This window comes from Astyanax mexicanus, chromosome 8, assembly GCF_023375975.1.
Source record: "Astyanax mexicanus isolate ESR-SI-001 chromosome 8, AstMex3_surface, whole genome shotgun sequence".
NCBI classification, from domain to species: Eukaryota; Metazoa; Chordata; class Actinopteri; order Characiformes; family Acestrorhamphidae; genus Astyanax; species Astyanax mexicanus.
The window spans coordinates 42,736,978-42,757,685 of NC_064415.1; the positions used below are offsets into that span (position 1 = coordinate 42,736,978).

The following is a 20,708-nucleotide window of genomic DNA, read 5'->3' on the forward strand; positions in this document are numbered from 1 at the left end:
TATATCTTTTTTTTAACCTGGCCCATGTTTCTGTCTGGACTGGCTGTAAAAACTTTTGTGTGAGTTTTCCACCATCTTATTTTTACTTAAGTGAGTAAAAAGTTGTCATGTAACCAATAGATGCTATGGGCAGTGTCTCTATATGAGCCAAGAGTGTTGACATTTTAAAAAGTGAAACATCATGGAGCAGAGAAGCAGAATTGTAATATCCTCATATGAATATGCAGATCTCAGCACTGTAAAAGAAAATGTTCTCCTTAGTGATTTTTATCACTAAGCAGACTAAGTGCCTCAACTAACATTTATGAGTTTCTTGTTAAAAGTATAAAAATATATATTTTTTCTGTAAAAATGTATTATTACAAACTCTAGTTAAGGCAAAGCCAACTACCTTGGCCTGTGGGTAGTTTTAATATTAGTATTTTAATATTTAATAAACAACAGTGCAATGAAACTCATATAATCAAACTGATACACCATTAGTACAGCGTCTTTATTTAAACAACAAAAAAATAGATTTTTAAAAGGAACAAAACGTGATTAACATATTACATTTTTTGTCTAAGACTGACAAGAGAATATAATGAAAATTTTGTCACTTTGTGTAAATGATGCACATTATATTTGTTGTTTTATGAAACTCATTTTTGGTTCACTTTTCCAGCTCTCCTCTTGTACAGCAGGACACACACAGCGAGGAAATACACCACGTTCTTCACAAGCGCCATCAAATACATCACACTGCACAGATACAGCTTACGGATCAACTCTGCAGAACAACAGACAACAAAAAACTTAGAAATTACCTCACAACCTTGAAAGAAACTTACAAACATTTTGGGAAATGACCCTCAGAAACAGAAATAGTTATATTATTCTACTTACTTATACCATAGTTTTCTACTTCTTTTTCTTCTTCTTTTTCTTCTTCTTCTTCTTCTTTTGGAGGGGGACAGGTTGGGATTGGGACAGGATTTGGGTTAATCTCAGGTTTTGTCTCGTCCTCTGAGAAATACAAAAAATGGCATATTTCATATTTTTGTAAATGTATTTATTATTTTGTAATGACTACACACAGATGGTTAGATATGGAACCTGGAGTGGGGGCAATATGCAAAAAGCCAATAAAACAAAAGCTGTCAACATCAACAGACCAAATTCAATTATTATATGCTAATTCAAAACAAAGATATCTGTCTTTCTGTTGAGTACCTAATGTACACATTACAAGTAATAATATGATACATATTCCTGTCACTATTATATATTTACATAATGAACATCTGTCACTTTATTTAGAGTGTAAAACAACACATTATAATACATTATAAATCAGTATAATCTATTATAGAATGTAACATTAATATAATAGTATTAATTAGTAATTAAAGTAATGATAGCATGCTTTGTTAAAGCAGCTTTGTTGAGGATCTTGGTACTAACATTTAACATCTTATAAACAGATCTGATAATGTATTATTATCACAATTCATAATGCATAGTAAACATAGCTATAATATCGTGTATATTTTTTTTTATAACTGTTTATAATGCTTAATAAATGCATTATAATGCATGTTTATAAGCTAAAATAGACATTCATAGAAACTGTTTATTTGTTTATTTTTTTAATAAAAAGTAATCGAAACCAACAAAATTAAAAGCTACAGCTTGAGTTGTGTTGTGGTTAATAGACTCTGTGAAGTTCCTTAGTTCAGTTATAAGCATTAAATTATGATAGTGTATTATTTTTATTCCTGGTTTAACACCAGATTTGCAGAGACAATCATTTTGATTTAATATTGACACAATAAACCACCTGTGTACTTAGATTTTATTTTAGCCTAACAATGTTACGGAATTAAAAATACAAAATAACATCATAGCTGTGATGATCTACTTGCCTTCGGCTCGTGCCTTTGACCACATCACAGCCGTGAACACGCCCTCTCATTTTCTATTGCTTATTAGTTTGTATATATAATATATAATAGTTATAGTTATATATAATATAGTTGTAGTTATATATAATATGGTTATAGTTATATATAATTGCCCCCTTTATAAAAAAAAAACAATTTTATTTTTTTTATTCATCATAGTAGTTTGTGTGTTTGTTTGTTATTTTATATAGTCACTAATTTTTACCTCACCAAAAGATATAGTTTTTCTTTTTTCTCTCTTTTTCTTCTTTGTAATGCAGTAAAGTGTGAAATGATTTCATGTGATGTGAATTATGTGTCAACACAGAGCAGAGGGTGGGATGATTTACCTGAGTTTCCTGCAGGGATCACCACACTCTTCAGGTCATTATTAGCACTTCTGTCGTGTTGGACAGAGCAGGTGAAGGTGTTAGATCGTGCTTTCTGTTGGTCTATGATGAGCATGCTGGTCACTCTGACCTCCTGACCCTCGTCTCTCTGCTCCAGCAGCTCCTCTGTGTCTGACAGCTTCACCTCATTCCCAGCTTGATACTTCCATATGAACCTCACCAGGTCTGGATACATGCCTCTGGCCTGACACAGCAGCACACTCCTCCCATCTCCGGATCGAGACACTGGGAACGCCGACAGTTTAGGAGGCTCCGTTCTTTCACCTGTTTCAACACACAACGTTTCAAACACAACCTGTCTGATTTGATCTGCATTAAAACTTTTACTGTAAGCTTTTTCCATCAGACATTTCTTACTGGACTGTATAAAAAGATAATAAAAAATGCTCCAAAGCCCTGTATTTCGTCTATCTATTCATAACATACACAAAATTTAAATCAGTACTATGTATAATGAATCTAACAAACTCCCTTTAAGACCTTATGAACACATTCAAAATATGTTATAATGCAATTATAAGGCATTACAAATATAGTACATTATTTATTCCACTATTTATTTACTAAACCTTTATCACCTTATGGCCATGTTTATTATGCATTATTATGGATTGTTGTCTTCTCTGCTGTGTTCTTATTTTTTGTTTTATTGTTATTATCTTTTCTGAATTGTTTTTTTAGATTAGGAATATATTTTTGTTTTAATTCTATTTTTTTATTTTTGTTTTGTTGCGCAGCATTTTTTTGACACCTAATGACACCTTTTGTTGATTTTGCTGAATTTAACAGTGAGAGAAACAAAAAAGTTTTTCTATGATGACTATAATATTTTATTCTGTTTTTTGTATTTTGTATTCTGTTAATTGTAAATAAAGAGTGTACTGAAATGTGCAGATGTGTGTTTTCTGTTAATAAAAAAAAACGCTTTGGTTGCAAAATTCACATTCGCAATAGTCTCATTTCAGTAAGTTTTGAGAGTTGCAGAAACATTTTAAAATCTGTAGTTAGTTTTTCACTCTAATCCATTTATTAGGATTTAATTTTACATATTTAAGAACATTTAAATGTACTGCATAGATTTTTTTTTTAGGAATGTCCTGTAGATGATTTTGTAATTGTTTGTAATTGATGCACTACTGGATAAATGTTTGTAATCAATTATAGTCACTTATTGACTTAGTTAGATATTGAAATCTATATTTTACCAAAACAAGACTTCAGCTAGATACAGTATAGATTCATTTTTCATTTCATATTATTATATTATGTCATTTTAATGTTATACGTTTAGAAATATCTTGCCGTTTGCAAAGTTTTCAGTACCTAACCAACAAATTTGTTGAATATTTTCTCACAAATGATGAAGGTGTGATGACTCCCCGTATGTCATTCACATTTTTAGCAGATATGTGTAAAGAACAACTTCCAGATGATATTTTGTTATTTTTTCTTTACTATAACAGAATAATTCGTTGAATTTGTGAACAGCAAATAAATAGAAAAAAACAGTTCACATAATGCACATCGGTAAGCCTGTAAAAAAAAGGTACTGAAGAAAAAGCAGAAATAGTTTTAAAATAAAGTTTTGTTTTGAAAGCCCAGCAATGAAAAGCACCGCCTCTAAGAAGTGTGTTTCTAATTAAAGTTAGCTAAAGCAATTATCTCTGCTTTTATAAAGAAGACGTAGATGCACACTCCTGAGAGGGGGTGCTTTTCCTGGCGGGGGTGCAGATTTTGGCACAACACCAACTTTACACATGAGGTCGGTGATGAGAGCAACGAATCCCAACAATAACAATATACTGCAATAAAAACGACTTTTGGGTAATGTGTTGTTTTGCTAACTGAGAGGGTTTGGGTTATCTAATGTTGATATTAACTGCTGCCAAAAATCTCTATGAAATGTAAAGTAACATTCTTTTAATAAAAGGACAACATCGTAAGTGCTCTCAGTAAAAAAAAAAAAAACACAGGACAAAGCACTACTGAGTTTTTTTTTTTAAATGGAGAAAATTTACAGAATTGACATGCCAATACATAATAATAATAATAATAATAATAATAATAATAATAATAATAATAATAATAATAATACAAAAATAAAATAATAATAATAATAATAATAATAATATTTTTTTTGTTATATTATTTTAAATATTAGATAATAACTGATCAGTTTTTGTCATACTTATATAATTCAGACATTGTAGGCATAATGTTTTCTAATAACAGTAAATGTAATGTGGAGTAACATGTTTAGGTTGAAAAGTCATCCTTGGTTGGATTTAACTAATAATAAACAGAAATACTGAAAATATTTATTTAGTTTTTTGTGATTAAAAGTAATTCTAAAAATGTTGTTATAAGTCACTATAGGGTGGGCTTTGATTCATTTTAGCAAATGTGTTCCCCCCAATATCAAACTTGCTTCTACGTCCTTAATCAAAACAGTTTGTATAAACAGCACCAACATAATGGATGAGCAGCTAATGCCCATACCTCACTTCTAACATAATCTTTGGTTTATGTCTGAAAGCTACGTATATATGTCAGTGAACCTGTCAGAGACATCAAAATGAAGAGTTTTTTAGTCATTAAATACGAACAAGTCAGTCTAAATGATTAGTCATTAGTGGTCGTCTTCTTTCAGTTTACCCTATATGGATTTTCTCAGTGCTAATGTTTTGATGAGAGATTGAAAATTATTTTAAAAATTCTCAGCTTTTTCATGTGAATTATGAATCAGTTTCAGCAATCCACACTTTTACATTACTGTTTGTAAGAGCCTGACTACAAGATACTGAACATAATCACCTTTATGATTAAATTTTTTTATACAGTAACTTATTGACAGATCATGTTGTCGGATCACGGAACAGACAGAAAAGACTGTCAGATCATTGTGTTTCATCAGGTTCAATCCAGACTCATCCTGGTGTATGTTTTGCATAATTCTAATTCCATTATGTTACATTACAAAACTACATTCATTATTATTCTGGACGAGATACAGTTATGTATATCAGATGTTTATTTCTAAAATTACAGCAAGTGCCAGATCACAGATCACTTACTGTCCTATATATCATTATAAACCGATCGAGCATAACGTTATGACCACCTGCTTGTCTGTGAGAACTTTATGCGCTTTTATACCACTATATTTGCACTAATGTTTATACGGGTCCTGTTTGCAATGGTACTGTCATACCCTCTTCAATCCCCCATCACAATTGCACTATTGTCTTGTGTCCTTTGCCTCACGTATGTCTATGTATGTGTCCTTGTTGTATTGTTCATTTAGTGTCTCTCATTCTTTCTCTCGTTCTTTTATATATATATAATCTTATTATCTGTACTTGCTGTAATTGTTGGGAAGGAGAGTAACTTGATTTCAATTCTGTGTATGTCCTGTATATATGCAGTATTGTCAATATAAATACTTGTCTTGTTTCTACATCCATTAACCATTTTTAGCTCCACTGAGCATATAGGAGCACTTTAGTTAGTCATCAGTATATATTTTGGATATATTTACCAGAAAAAAAAAAAAGTATAAAATCTGCTTTACAGGCTCTGACAACTAGTTTAACTAATTTGTATGTAGGGACATATGCAGTAAAGTAATGGGGAGCTGTTCTGGTGGGTACAAGAGAGTAACATATAACATTCATATTGTGATCTGTGTGACAGAAGCAATTGATAATTTGGGAAACAGCAGACAGCTTTGCGATTTAATTTAGTGTTTACATAAAACAAATAAGAAACGGCTTCTGTGATGAGCGCAAGGGACTAGATGATGTGCAGATTGAACAAATTCAATTCTGATGTGAGAAATGCTCCAGGGTGACTGAGAAAAAATGTAATAAAAATACTTTTTCCAACATTTGTAAGTTGGATTTCGTTTATAGTGTAGAAATCAGGGTGTAAATTCACTTAACTCACTGGAATTGTTTAGTTCATTATTACTTACCCCTAGTTATAAATATTTTGTATCTAACAGAATATGTAACTTACACATATATTGTAAGAACAACTAATGTTCAACAACTAATATTTTATATGTAATCGATACAGCCTCATTCAATGTCACAAATACATTCAGTCTATTCATTTACATTTACACATACAAACAGTAAATATAATGCTATTTTCTTACCTGTTACAAAAAGTCTTGTGCCTGATCCAAAGACTTTCTCATTAACCACAGTGTGATAATCAAGTTCAAAAAGTGCTGAACTGATGGCTGGCAGCTTCTAATGTCCTCACATTCAGTGACTGGATTCAAAAAAAGAAAGAGGTGGTAAAGTTTAATAAACCATAGAGAAGTAGAAGCCAGAAGACAATAAGACTGATTGGCAGGAATAAAAAAAATAATCACTTATTCATAAAGAAATACATCTCTATTTAACCACTAGGTGCTGCCATGTGAACTCACATTTTGTCAAGTTGAGTTAATCATGTCATTATGTCTAACATATTCAAGATAGTGTTATAAACACATAAACATATTTTGACTTTTCATTCAATGCATGAGAGCAAAAGTCATCTGCTCATATGTTTTTTCTTCTGAAAGTTTTCCGAAATAAAAAGTATTAAAAAGAGTATAAAGTATATTTTTTGCACTATATGTCACTTAAAATCCTTAAAATGCCCTCAAAAATCGTCAGTGCGCCTTATGTATGAAATCTACCAGTCAGGTTGTAAGGAGCAGTAAAGCCACTCCAATGAAGTACAGAGTTATACAAGAGTTTCAGTTTAGTTCTCCAGCAGTATTAGCATTAGCTGCTAACCCATACCTGTCAAGTTTTAGATTTAAAAATAAGGGATATTTTCCTCTGTCCGCTTAAAGCCGTCCCACCAGCCCAACGAAGGTACAGTATCCCTTACATTTTAAGACAGGTTTACAAAAAATCTAAAATAACCACATGTGAAACACTTACACACTACAATTAGATTATCAGAATCTGAACATGTTGTGGACATTCCTACATATGTCATTCTTTTAATACAGCCAAATTAAAAATCCTTTTCTATATATTTAAAAAAAGTTAAGATGTCTTTTTGGCATAAATGCACTCTTTTCTATTATATATTTTTATTTATTTAATAGATTTAAAATTTAACAAAGGGTGCACAAATTCTGCAAAATGACTGTAGGTGACCTAAAATAGTATCATGAGCTTTTACTAAAAGGACATGGACCAGATATTTTCCATCAGTAAAAATTAGTCCTAATGGGTCTACACAATTAATACTTTTTTTTTTTTTTTTTTTTTTTTTTGGCCCAACCACCACCCCCCCTCTTCGGAGGACAATTAATACTTTATTTTTATTTATTTATTTATTTTATTTTTTATTATTATTATTATTATTATTTTTTTTTTATATATATATATATATTTTGTGTGGATATAGTTGTGGGAGTTCAGGGTTGGAAGGATCGGAGTGTGAGGTACAGGAGGGGGGGTACAAGAAGAAGAAAAAGAAAAGAGGAAAAAAATAAAAAATAATAATAATAATAATAATAAAATAAAATAAACATAAAATAAACAAACATACATATATACACATACTCACATATCTAACTATACATATGCTTATACATATACACACATACATAAATATACATACATATTAATACATACACATAAATACATACACACACATGCACAGTTACTTCTATTCTATTGTTTTTTGCAAAAATATGTCATGTGTTACGGATTATGTCATGAAATGCCTACCACAATGGAGGCAAGAAACCGCCACCATGCCCCTGCGATCCAGAGGCAGATAGGGAAGAACCCAGTGGACCCAGACCATCCACAGCCCATTAGGAGCCCAGAAGACCCGCGGCCACACATCCCGATGGTAACCATGTGCACACCCCAGATGAGGACGGGGGAGACTCCAGACGAAGCCCCCATGGCAAAGAGAGCCAAAGGAAGCGAGCAGCCCACCCCCCCGGCAGGCCAGCACCCCCTGCACGAGCCGAGCATGCGGCCCCCGAGATCCCAAGCACCTGGGAACAGCCCGACACCCGGCAGGCCCCCCCTCCCACGCCAAGGGGGCCCAAGCCACCCCCAGGCCACGGCCACCAAGGGGGCGGGCCAGAGACCACATTAGGGCATCCGGCAACGCACCCATGGACCCACGGACGCCCACCCCCCCAGGAACGGCAGTGACGATCGGCAGAGAGCAGCGTGGAGCGGTAGGGAGGGCAAAAACCCGCCCTACGCAACCATGTCCCACAGGTGTCCATGCTCAGTCAGCCCCAAACCCAGGACCAACTGTTCACGCACACATGCACATTCACACACCTGTCACACACACATCCGTCACACATACAGACCAGTCACACACACCAGTCACGCACACCAGTCACACACACAGAACATACATAAACACCTAATGCGGGCATGCGGGCATGCGGGCACCAGTACCGAGCCAGCGGCAACCTAGGGAAGCAGCCAGCCCGACCCCGAACAACCACCCGACCCACACCCCAGGCAGGGTGCACGAAACCAGGGTGTGAGAAGACCTGACCCCCCTCCTCCCCCCACCCAGCATGTTGCAGTGATATGAATGTGTATAATGAGAAGAATGAATGAAAGCTACAGTGCTATTAAAATTGGAGGGACAGCTGTAATATGAGAACTGAATAACAGCACCCAACCACACTGCCCCCCCAAAGGCCCTCAATGTCTAAAATGCGAAATAAAATTGAGGAGCAGGGAGCACCTGCCCCCAAAACCCTATGTGTGATATGATGTGTGTAAGCTGTATGATGAGTTTGTATGTGTAATGCGATGTTAGACTGAGTAGGAGTCGGGGAAGGGCCAGGAAAGGACCGAGGGGCAGAGGACTACCCCCCGGAGGAAGAGAGCCAACTACTGCTGGCTCACTAGGCACCCAGTTCCATACACCCAACCGCAGTACAGGGAAGGCAAGTCCAGGGTGTAGAGCGGCTACGGCCCCAGGACACCGCCGCTCTGCAAGACAGCGCCCCCATCCCCACACTGCAATACAACATAAATACACACCCCACTCACATACAAAAGACAACAGATATTACACACACGCACACACACGCACACACACGCACACACACAGACACATTTACACTCAACATCCCACTCTTTCTCATACACACACAGTGGTCCTGAGCCCAGGACCAACCGGTCTTAAGTGGGAGACTGCCGCTTCCCCACCTGAGCGCCCCTACCTCCCCACAGGGAGGGCACCCAGAATCCCGGAATGCCAACCAGACACCCCAACACGGACCAAACCACCACCCCCCATGACGGCGCGCCCAAGAGAGGCATAGACCCTCCCCAGCGCAGGGAGGGACCCAAACAGGCGACAGACGCCCACGGGCACCAGGGCCCCGGACTCCGCACCCCGACCGCCACAGGGGAACCCAGCCAACCGGACAGGGCCAGCACCCACCACCATGGGCCCCCCAGACCCACACCCCAAGACCACAAGAGCATACATCCAGGCCCCCCCCACCAACAACCAGGGCCCGCACACAGAAATCACCAAGCGGCAGCCACCGTCCCCAGTCCCAGAGCCATCAGACACCCGAATCACCCGATCCCCCCCCAGCCACCTGCCGGACGCACCAGGAGACACAACTACAGCCGCCCACCCCCATCATGTGATGGAGCTGATCAGTGGGAACCAGAGAGATTCAAATGTAGCCAATTGGTTTTTTGAGGTTGCAGACATTCTTTCCAGACTAATGTGGTCTAAAAGTAAATTTCTATAGTGATTTATGCATAAATCATTTTTTGATTTCCACTTCATGAGGATAGTTTTCTTAGCGATGCATAAGACAGTGAGAACTATGTGCAATATATTTGTTTCCATGTTTAGTTCACTTACATCACCTAAAATGCATAGTTTGGGTGAAGCTGGGATATTGCAATTAAACCAGATAGATAAGTCTTCACATATCATCTGCCAGAATCTCTGAACAGGCATGCAAAACCATATAGCATGTATATAATTCTCAATATGATTGCCCGAACAGTTAGTGCATATATTTGTTTCTCTAAGGCCCATTTGGAACATTCTATGCCCTGTATAATGTGTTCTATGGAGAATTTTGTATTGTATGAGTTGTAAATTTGGACTTTTCGTCATTTTGAAATTGTTTAAACATATCTGTGTCCAAAAGTTCTTATCTGGGTTCATGGAGAGATCTCGATCCCATTTTGTAATTGGGAGGGATATTGAATCATTAATTTTGGATAATAACTTATATATTTTTGATAACAATTTAGGAGTATAGAGATTCATGAACTCTTTTATCAATACTGGGATTTCTAATGTTAGATTATTTAAATTAAATCTTGCTTGTATAATGGACTTTAATTGTAGATACTCCAGAAATTTGCTACTGCTAATTTCGTATTTTGAAATAAGATCTTCAAATGACATAAAGGTCCCCTCCTGTATAACATGTTCTAAATTCTTAATTCCTTTCTCTTGCCATTGCGAAAAATTAATAACTGTTATTTTCTGACATATATCTGGGTTGTTCCAAATGGGTGTCCTTTTACATGGTATTAGTGAAGACTTAGCTATCTTTAAAAATTCCCACCAAGCTGTCAGAGTGGTGTTTATGTTTAGGCTTTTAAAGCAGCTATAGTGTTTAATACTGGAGCTAATGAAAGGTAAGTCAGAGATTTTCACTTTTCCACTGAGTGTTTGTTCTAGGTCCAGCCAAGGGCTGCCTAAAGGGTTTGTTTTAATCCAACTTGTAACATATTGTAATCTATTGGCTAAAAAATAGTGATAGAATTAATTTCCACATTTCTAGTTAAGCTGAGTCACAAGCTGTATTTTTTTATTTTAAAAGTTTTAATCTGTGTGTTTTATTTAGCTATCAGAAAAATCTCATCACAGTTTACATGATTAGCCTACCATTACCTTTCTTTTAGAAAAATCGCTGTATATCCAGATCTTACCATCAGCGACGGCGGGGGGGGGGGGGGGGGGGGTGGGGTGGTGTGGCTTCACCACACTGACTCTCCTTTGCAAGCTGATTGGCTGTTTCTCCTAAAAGGCGGGACTTTCTCTTTGAACCGGCTCCACAATTGGTTAAGAGACACAGAGCGGTCAATGCCCTGTCTCTATATATTTTTTTTTATATAATACGGGAAATTTACGGGAAAATACTAATACGGGAGGACGGCGGGAAAGAGGAGTAAAATACGGTAGTTTCCCGGCCAAAACGGGAGACTTGACAGGTATGTGCTAACCGTGCTAAGCGCTAGCTCTTTTGCCATTCAGCGGTGAGCATTATCTGCCTGTAGCCTGCTGCTAACCCTAGATAGAACTGATGGAGCAGCATTAGCATTAGACGCTAATTGTGCTAGCCCTTTCACCATTCAGAGGTGGGTATTATCAGCCTGTAGACTTCTGTGAACTCCATCTAGCACTGCTGGAGTAGCATTAGCATTAGCCAAGAACCACACTAAGCATTAGCTCTTGCGCTGTTCAGAGGGGAGTATTTTTGGACTGTACTCAACCAAATAAACAGTTTTTAAGAGAGAAATCTGTGTAGATTAACATCTAGCGCTCATTTGACTTTAAAAGAAAATGTTTAAAAAAAAAAAACAATTTAAACTATTTTTAATAGTTACAGATTTGTTTACTTAACTTAGCTTAGCTTTACAGATCTCACCAACCAGCGGTAAGACCTGCTGAATTAGAAGGAAAACATGGTGATATCTCTGTTCCTTACTAGTGTTGCATAATTGCCTTATAATCTGGTGCACCTTATGTATGAAAATAGACCAAAAAATAGATGTTTATTGATAGTGCGCTTTATAATCTGGTGCGCCTTATAGTGTGAAAAATATGGTAACTGTCTCTATTGTTCAGAGAACATCTTATACTAGATGTTAAAGTTCTTGTCATTAAACACAATCAAATTCTCACAAGAGCGTTATGCAAGACTTTTAGAGCCCTATCTTACACACCATAAATTGTCTATTTTCATGCCTTGCATCTGCGTAGTTTAAAAAGCACTGACTGAACAGTTATCAATCAGACGTTTATTGCTATCTTGGCAATGCATGCGTGCTGCATGTGCTCCCTCTTTTTTTACGCGCACATAGGGGTTCTGAGCACACGTCGAACCCAGCCACAGTAAGTATTTTATATCTATATATAAATTTTCAGCATATAAGAATAAAAAAAACGGTTGGGCACACACTTTTACATATTTGTATTAAACCTTCCACGAACAGCAACATTCTCTATATACCTGGTCTACCTGGCATCTGCTTATGCTGGAAAATGAAATCCTGTGTTTTTTATTTGTTTATTTTATTCTTTTACCTGAGCCTGAACCTGCTCTTTACTTTAAAAAAACAACATGAAAATCCATGGTTTATTGGCTGGCCACACACAGGACATACCAGGAGTGGGAGTTCACCTGTCCCATCATATCCTGTCTCATTATGTAACAATAATTAGCTGATACACATTCAGACAGTACTGGTCTAATACCTTTTAATATAGAAACACAGACGGACCAACAGCACCACAGCTAGCGTCCTCTCTCTTTTCAGTGTATTTAGTTTAAACTGTGTCTGATTATCAACCTGCAGCATTAGCTTACCAAATTAAGCATTAAAAGTGCTGCAAAATTGTGCATGTGTATGCATGTGCCCTGCAGACAGAAAGTGGATTGTACTACGGCACGCACAGAAGGCGTAAAAATACAAACAGGCGCCAGGATCATACTAACCTGCGTCCACTAAAACAAACCACGCCCACTACTACCTCATTCTCTGTTGGGCTATGGAACTGCCAGTCGGCTGTTAATAAAGCAGACTTTATCGTCTCTTATGCGAATCATCAGTCATTACAACTGCTGGCACTGACTGAAACTTGGATCAAACCTGAAAATACTGCTACTCCGGCGGCTCTTTCCAATTATTATTCCTTCTCCCACACTTCTCGTCTCTCTGGACGAGGAGGTGGAACGGGCCTATTAATCGCTAATGGCTTAAAACATACTCCACTATTACCGGCAAACACATTCAATACATTTGAGTATCATGCCACACTGGTTAATACTCCAGCAAAACTTGCCATTATTGTTCTCTACCGTCCTCCTGGACAAATGGGCGAATTCACGCATGAACTTGACATGCTACTGTCTTCTATCCCTGAGCAAGATTGTCCCATGCTCATTCTAGGGGATATGAACATCCACCATGACAGTACCAGCTTCACAGACTTCCTATCCCTCATGCAGTCTTTCGAACTGGAGCAGGTCCCCAGCCCTCCAACACATAAAGCTGGCAAACAACTAGACCTGATCTTCACTCGTAACTGTGACACCGACTCTCTAACTGTCACTCCTTTGCACGTCTCAGATCACTACTTTATGAAACTCAATGTCCATATTTCAAATAAACCCACAGCTACTCCTACTATGGTCTCGTTCCGCCGAAATCTTCGAGATCTCTCAGCAGACCAGTACTCCTCGCTGGTGACTAACAATATGCCTCCACCAGGCTCATTTTCATCACTCAATGTAAATGATGCCACTGACACTCTCTGCTCCACACTAAGCTCCTGTTTGGACAACTTCTGTCCTCTTACATCTCGAGCCATTAGCTCAAACAAACCGCAGCCATGGCTTAAAAATGACACACTCAGGGAACTACGCTCCAAACTCCGAGCTGCCGAAAGAAAATGGCAAAAAAAACAAAAACAAGCAGACCTAAAAAATTACCAACTGCTCCTGGCTTCTTTCTCAGCCAACCTCACTACTGCTAAAGCTGAATTTTATCACAATAAATTCTGCTCTCTCACAGACTCCCGGAAACTATTTGCTACATTTAAATCACTACTCAACCCTCCGCCTCCTCCTCCGGCTACATGCCTTACGGCTGAAACACTTGCCTCATTCTTTACTGGCAAAGTGGCGGCCATCAGCAACCAGTTTACTGATGCACAATGTAGCAGTCCTACTGCATCCTCTACTGCCCAGTGTCCCTCCACCGAAGGCGTTGCTTTCTCCTCGTTCACTCCTCTCACTGAGAACGAGACACTGGCTCTCCTAACACGTAGCCGTCCTACTACGTGTCCGCTTGACCCAATTCCTTCAAACCTACTGCAAACTATCGCACCTGCAATCATTCCGGCTATCACTCACACGATCAATGCCTCTTTAACTTCTGGTGTATTCCCCACTGCTTTCAAACAAGCACATGTGACACCACTGCTTAAAAAGCCTTCTCTCAACCCCGCCCAGGTTGACAACTACAGACCGGTCTCACTGCTACCCTTTCTCTCTAAAACACTAGAAAGAGCAGTTTTAAATCAGGTCTCTGGCTTCCTCTCCCAGAATGACCTTCTGGACCAGAACCAATCTGGGTTCAAAAAAGGACATTCTACCGAGACGGCTCTGTTGTCTGTGACTGAAGCGTTGAAAACTGCCAGAGCTGTAGGTCAGTCCTCAGTGCTCATTCTGCTGGACCTCTCGGCCGCATTTGACACAGTCAACCATGACTTCCTCCTAACTATACTCTCAAACATGGGGATCGCAGATAATGTGCTGTCATGGTTCAGATCATACCTCACTGGGCGCTCGTTCAAGGTGTCGTGGCAAGGACAGCTGTCCTCAGCCCGCTCCTTATCCACTGGGGTTCCCCAAGGTTCGGTACTGGGACCCCTTCTCTTCTCCATATACACCACCTCTCTTGGTCAGGTTATCCGCTCACACGGATTTTCCTACCATTGCTTTGCTGATGACACCCAGCTATACCTGTCGTTCTCACCTGAAGATCACTCAATCTCTGCATGGATTTTGCAGTGTCTCTCTGACATATCCTCATGGATGAGGGAGCATCACCTTCAATTAAATCTCTCAAAGACTGAACTTCTGGTTATACCAGCAAAACCATCTTTTCAACACAACTTCTCTATAAGTATCGACTCTCTCTCTCTCTCACCGACAAAGATTGCTAGGAACCTGGGTGTTCTGGTTGATGACCAACTCTCCTTCACGCACCATGTGGCCTCAGTTGCTCGGTCCTGCCGCTTTGCGCTCTATAACATCCGAAAAATTAGACCGTTCCTGACGCAACAGGCCACCCAACTCCTGGTGTAAGCGGTCGTCATCTCACGCCTCGACTACTGCAATGCCCTGCTAACTGGCCTCCCGGCCTGTGTAGTAAAACCACTCCAGATGATCCAGAATGCAGCAGCACGTCTGGTCTTCAACCAGCCAAAACGGGCACATGTCACCCCGCTGCTCATTGAGCTCCATTGGCTACCAGTTGATGCTCGCATCAAATTCAAAGCTCTTACTATCGCCTACAAGGTGATGACAGAACAGGCTCCTTCCTACCTGCACTCGCTCCTGAAGGCTTACGCTACCTCCCGGCCGCTGCGCTCCTCCAGTGAACGTCGCCTCGCTTTGCCAAACATTCACACAAAGCAATCCAGACTGTTCTCATACAGAGTTCCCCAATGGTGGAACAAACTACCCTCCACTACCAGATCAGGAGAATCTCTCGCTATCTTTAATAAACTGCTGAAGACAGAGCTCTTCAAAGAGCACTTACTCTCTTAACACCTCTAACACACTAACTACTTCTAACCTCATTTCCTTCTTCCTCTCCTTCACTCCTCTATCCTATTATTCCCCTTTGTCCTCCTTTTATCCCTATCCAAAGATGTTTTTCCTTTAAACTTATTTTACATTGTACTTGACTATTGTAAGTCGCTTTGGACAAAAGCGTCTGCCAAATGTAATGTAATGTAAAATGTAATGTACTTGCTCTTGCAACCTACAACACTGAGGCCTGGCAATCAACACATACATTATGCTAATTCATGCCTAGGATAAGGTAGCTTTAGGCAACAGACAACACAAAAATGATAAGTAGGGGAAACGCCACACCCAATATGTAAATTAAAGTGCCTTGCAAAAGTGTTCAGCCCCCTTGAACTTTTCAAACTTTTGCCAAATTTCAGGCTTCAAACATAAAGATATGAAATTGTAATTTTTTGTGAAGAATCAACAACAAGAGGGACACAATCGTGATGTGGAACGAAATTTATCGGATATTTTAAACTTTTTTTAGAAATAAAAAACTGAAAAGTGGGGCGTGCAATATTATTCGGCCCCCTTGCGTTAATACTTTGTAGTGACACCTTTTGCTGTGATTACAACTGCGAGTCTCTTGGGGTTTGTCTTATCGAGAGACTGAAATTTTTGCCCATTCTTCCTTGCAAAACAGCTGGAGCTCAGTGAGGTTGGATGGAGAATGTTGGTTTGTGAGCAGCAGTTTCAGCTCTTTCCACAGATTCTCCATTGGATTCAGGTCTGGACTTTGACTTGGCCATTCAAACACCTGTATACATTTATTTGTAAATCATTCCATTGTAGATTTTGCTTTATGTTTTGGATCATTGTCTTGTTGGAAGACAAATCTCCGTCCCAGTCTCAGGTCTTTTACAGACTCCAACAGGTTTTCTTCCAGAATGGTCCTGTATTTGCCTCCTCATATTCATCTTCCCATAATTTTAACCATCTTCCCAAATCTGTCCCTGCTGAAGAAAAGCAGGCCCAAACTATGATGCTGCCACCACCATGTTGGACAGTGGGGATGGTGTGTTCAGGGTGATGAGCTGTGTTGCTTTTACACCAAACATCACGTTTTGCATTGTGGCCAAAAAGTTTGATTTTAGTTTTATCTGATCAGAGCACCTTCTTCCACATGATTGGTGTGTCTCCCAGGTGGCTTGTGGCAAACTTTAAACAAGACTTTTTTATGGATATATTTGAGAAATGGCTTTCTTCTTGCCACTCTTCCACAAAGGCCACATTTGTGCAGTGTAAGACTGATTGTTGTCCTATGGACAGAGTCTCCCACCTCAGCTGTAGATCTCTGCAGTTCATTCAGAGTGATCATGGGCCTCTTGGCTGCATCTCTGATCAGTCTTCTCCTTGTTTGAGCTGAAAGTTTAGAGGGGCGGCCGGGTCTTGGTAGATTTGCAGTGGTCTGATACTCCTTCCATTTTAATATGATCGTTTGCACAGTGCTCCTTGAGAGGTTTTAAAGCTTGGAAAATCTTTTTGTATCCAAATCCGGTTTTAATCTTCTCCACAACAGTATCTGGCATCTGCCTGGTGTGTCCCTTGGTCTTCATGATGCTCTCTGTGCTTTAAACAGAACTCTGAGATTATCACAGAGCAGGTGCATTTATACGGAGTGAGTTTGCTGCACTAAAAGTAAAGGGGCCGAATAATATTTTTATTAGAATTTTAGTTAGATTTTAGAATGTAGAATTTATAGGGGAGCTCACGCAGTTTGTCATCGCTGTCTGGGGGCCCCAGGCCAGCTCCAATTGCCTTGTCGCAAGGGGCCTGACTTTTGCAGTGCATTTCTGTAAACTGTAAGCTCATGTTTTATCAGAACATCTTTCCTATAACATCCTGGTGTCATTTCCTGTAGCTTAAAGCTCAACCACCATTATTTTGTGCATGAGGGTGTATGAGCTGTGTCTTACTGTGGTTACCAACCCAGCAGGCGCAGTAGTAAGTGGCAGAATGCTCTGGCTTTAATTCAGGGATGTTCAAAGCAAAACTTTGGATACCTTTCCTTGAGGATTTCAGGTACTCAAATCCACGCTCATTTATAGGATTTCCATTGTTGACATCCACGTGCTGCACCCTCCTGATTTCATCCCCCTTCTTCTGATACCAGTGGATATAGTTGCCACAGTTTGCCGAGAACTTGCATTCTAATATAGCAAGCTTAGATGCAGGCTTAGTTATCATGAGCTTCTGTTCCAGCTTCTCAGCACTGAACACTGTTGGAAGGAACAGAATCTCACTGTGTCATTAAGCAAGCATCCTGAGCAATCTGTGTATCATTGGAAAGTCTATTTGAAACTAGGCTCAATAGATAGAAAATACATGTTAAGATAAATGTTAACACTGGATGATTCTGTAACAAAACATCAAACCTTATCCTATAAATCATGCAATAAGACCTGACCTTACCTGTGCTAATGAGGACAGTAAAGAGCAGGGATGTTTCAGAGACCAGAGGCCGCATTGCTGTTAGAAGACAGATGATACTGTGATCAGCTGATGTTGGGGGATGACACAGTAATAAGTACTGACAGTCAAGGGAGGGGGAACTAAAGAGAAAAAACAACCTGCAATTGGGTTTCAATATGTGTTTGTTCTAAAGTTAGTTTAGTTATCTTGATTGGGTCAGGTTTTTAATTTATGGCCATTGATATGTGATGTGTTTCATTGACTAATAACCTGAAAAATCACAATTATCACAACTGTGATGAAAAATAAGGATCATACAATTGCATCTGCAAGACTCAGTGTATTACTGTTTGTTTAATAAACTATATGGACAAACGTCATGTGACACACCTATAAATCATTCAGTTCAGATGTTTTATTCAGTCACATTGCCACAGATGTAGAACTCAGGCTAAATATGAAAACTCTATACCAAATATGTACCAACCGAAATGTCTTGGTACTACAGAGCACAGAAAGGTCTAAAAAAAATGTGTTGCTTGTTTTTGATACTTGATGATACTTGAAACGTGAATAAACACACCAAATGTGGAGAGCATGCACAGCAAGATAAAAACAACAGTGATGGCACCCTACCTTTAAAAAAAAGTATCAAAAAAAGTATTGTTCGGGTACCGAATTTAAAATATGATATTGGTATCAGTATACACTTAGAAAAATAAGTACAGATTTGTACTTAAAAGAGTACAAAGCTTGTCGCTGGGGCTGTAGCTTATATTGCCGTACAACAGAGTACCTTTCAGTGAAAGTCCTTTTTGTACCACTAAATATTATAAAGATTAATCAATCATTTTTACATTACATTACATTTGGCAGACGCTTTTGTCCAAAGCGACTTACAATAGTGAAGAACAAAGTAATAGAAGTTAAAATAACCCATTTTTAGATAGGGCTTAAAGGAGGTCAAAGGGAAATAATGGGATAGAGAAGTGAAGGAGGGGAAGAAGGAAATTAGAAGGTTAGAAGTAGTTAGTGTGTTAGAGGTGTTAAGAGAATAAGTGCTCTTTGAAGAGCTCTGTTTTCAGGAGTTTATTAAAGATAGTGAGAGATTCTCCTGATCTGGTAGTGGAAGGTAGTTAGTTAGAGGTGTTAGGAGAGTAAGTGCTCTTTGAAGAGCTCTGTCTTCAGGAGTTTATTAAAGATAGTGAGAGATTCTCCTGATCTGGTAGTGGGAGGTAGTTAGTTAGAGGTGTTAGGAGAGTAAGTGCTCTTTGAAGAGCTCTGTCTTCAGGAGTTTATTAAAGATAGCGAGAGATTCTCCTGATCTGGTAGTGGAAGGTAGTTAGTTAGAGGTGTTAGGAGAGTAAGTTCTCTTTGAAGAGCTCTGTCTTTCATGCTCGAAACCCCTCCAATGTGGCTGAATTACAACAATTCTGCAAAGATGAGTGGAGCCTAAATTCCTCCACAACTCTGTAAAAGACTCATTGCAAGTTATCGAAAACGCTTGGTTGCAGTTGTTGCTGCTAAGGGTGGCCGACCAGCTATTTCAGGGGGCAAATCACTTTTTCACACAGGGCCATGTAGGTTTGGATTTTTTTTCTCCCTTAATAATAAACACCTTCATTTAAAAATAGCATTTTGTGTTTACCTGTGTTGTCTTTGATTAATATTTAAATTGGTTTGATGTTCCGAAACATTTAAGAGTGACAAACATGCAAAAAATCAGGAAATCAGGAAGGGGGCAAACACTTTTTCACACCACTGTATAAGTCGTGCACTCCACAAATCTTGCCTGTATGGAAGAGTGGCAAGAAAAGCCATTGTTCAAGGAAAGCCATAAAAAGTGTTACTTGCAGTTTTCCAGAAGCCTTGTAGGGAACACAGCAAACATGTGAAAGAAGGTTCTGTGGTCAAATTCAGACATCCCAAGTTGCAAAAGTTGATTTCAGGGAGGTTACCCCACGATCCCCCCAGCACCCCCGCCAAAAAAATAAATTAAAAAAACTTGCAAACACACCAAAGGATAACAAAACTTTACTTTTATATTAATTAATTTTACTTTTTTATAATTAAGTTTAGAGTATTCAGAGGTGAATTTGAGTTTGATCTTTTTTATTTTTGGAAGGCCCTGGCTCTGCTTTCCTTTTTTTTTTTTTTGGAAAAAAAGCCTTTATTTGACAAAAAAAATGACAGTTACAATATCACAAAAAATTGCACAACATCAAAAACATTTCATATCATATTACAATAATTATTAATATTGCCTCCGCCATGATCTGCTTTCTCTCACTCACTGAACAAATCCTGTCCGGGAGGGGGGAAAAACACTGC

General features: G+C 38.7%; 1 protein-coding gene across 1 annotated transcript; it reads right to left on the reverse strand.

Annotated features, from left to right (window-relative positions):
* Nucleotides 1-862: 862 nt before the first annotated feature.
* On the reverse strand, nucleotides 863-18,432 carry LOC103038536 (immunoglobulin gamma-1 heavy chain). Its single transcript, XM_022677705.2, has 5 exons — nucleotides 18,378-18,432; nucleotides 17,895-18,184; nucleotides 6,492-6,588; nucleotides 2,273-2,596; nucleotides 863-1,005 (listed from the first exon to the last, which is right to left on the reverse strand). The coding sequence occupies exons 1-5, from the start codon at nucleotides 18,430-18,432 to the stop codon at nucleotides 878-880; spliced, it is 894 nt and encodes a 297-aa protein (XP_022533426.2). The 3' UTR covers nucleotides 863-877.
* Nucleotides 18,433-20,708: the final 2,276 nt, after the last annotated feature.

Excerpts from the sequence above, each read along its gene's own strand:
- LOC103038536 (XM_022677705.2), bottom strand. The coding sequence starts at position 18,432 with ATGCGGCCTCTGGTCTCTGAAACATCCCTGCTCTTTACTGTCCTCATT. Across the intron at positions 18,185-18,377 it reads TACTGTCCTCATTAGCACAG|TGTTCAGTGCTGAGAAGCTG; the intron begins GTAAGGTCAGGT and ends TCCTTCCAACAG. Across the intron at positions 2,597-6,491 it reads CACAAGACTTTTTGTAACAG|GTGAAAGAACGGAGCCTCCT; the intron begins GTAAGAAAATAG and ends GTGTTGAAACAG.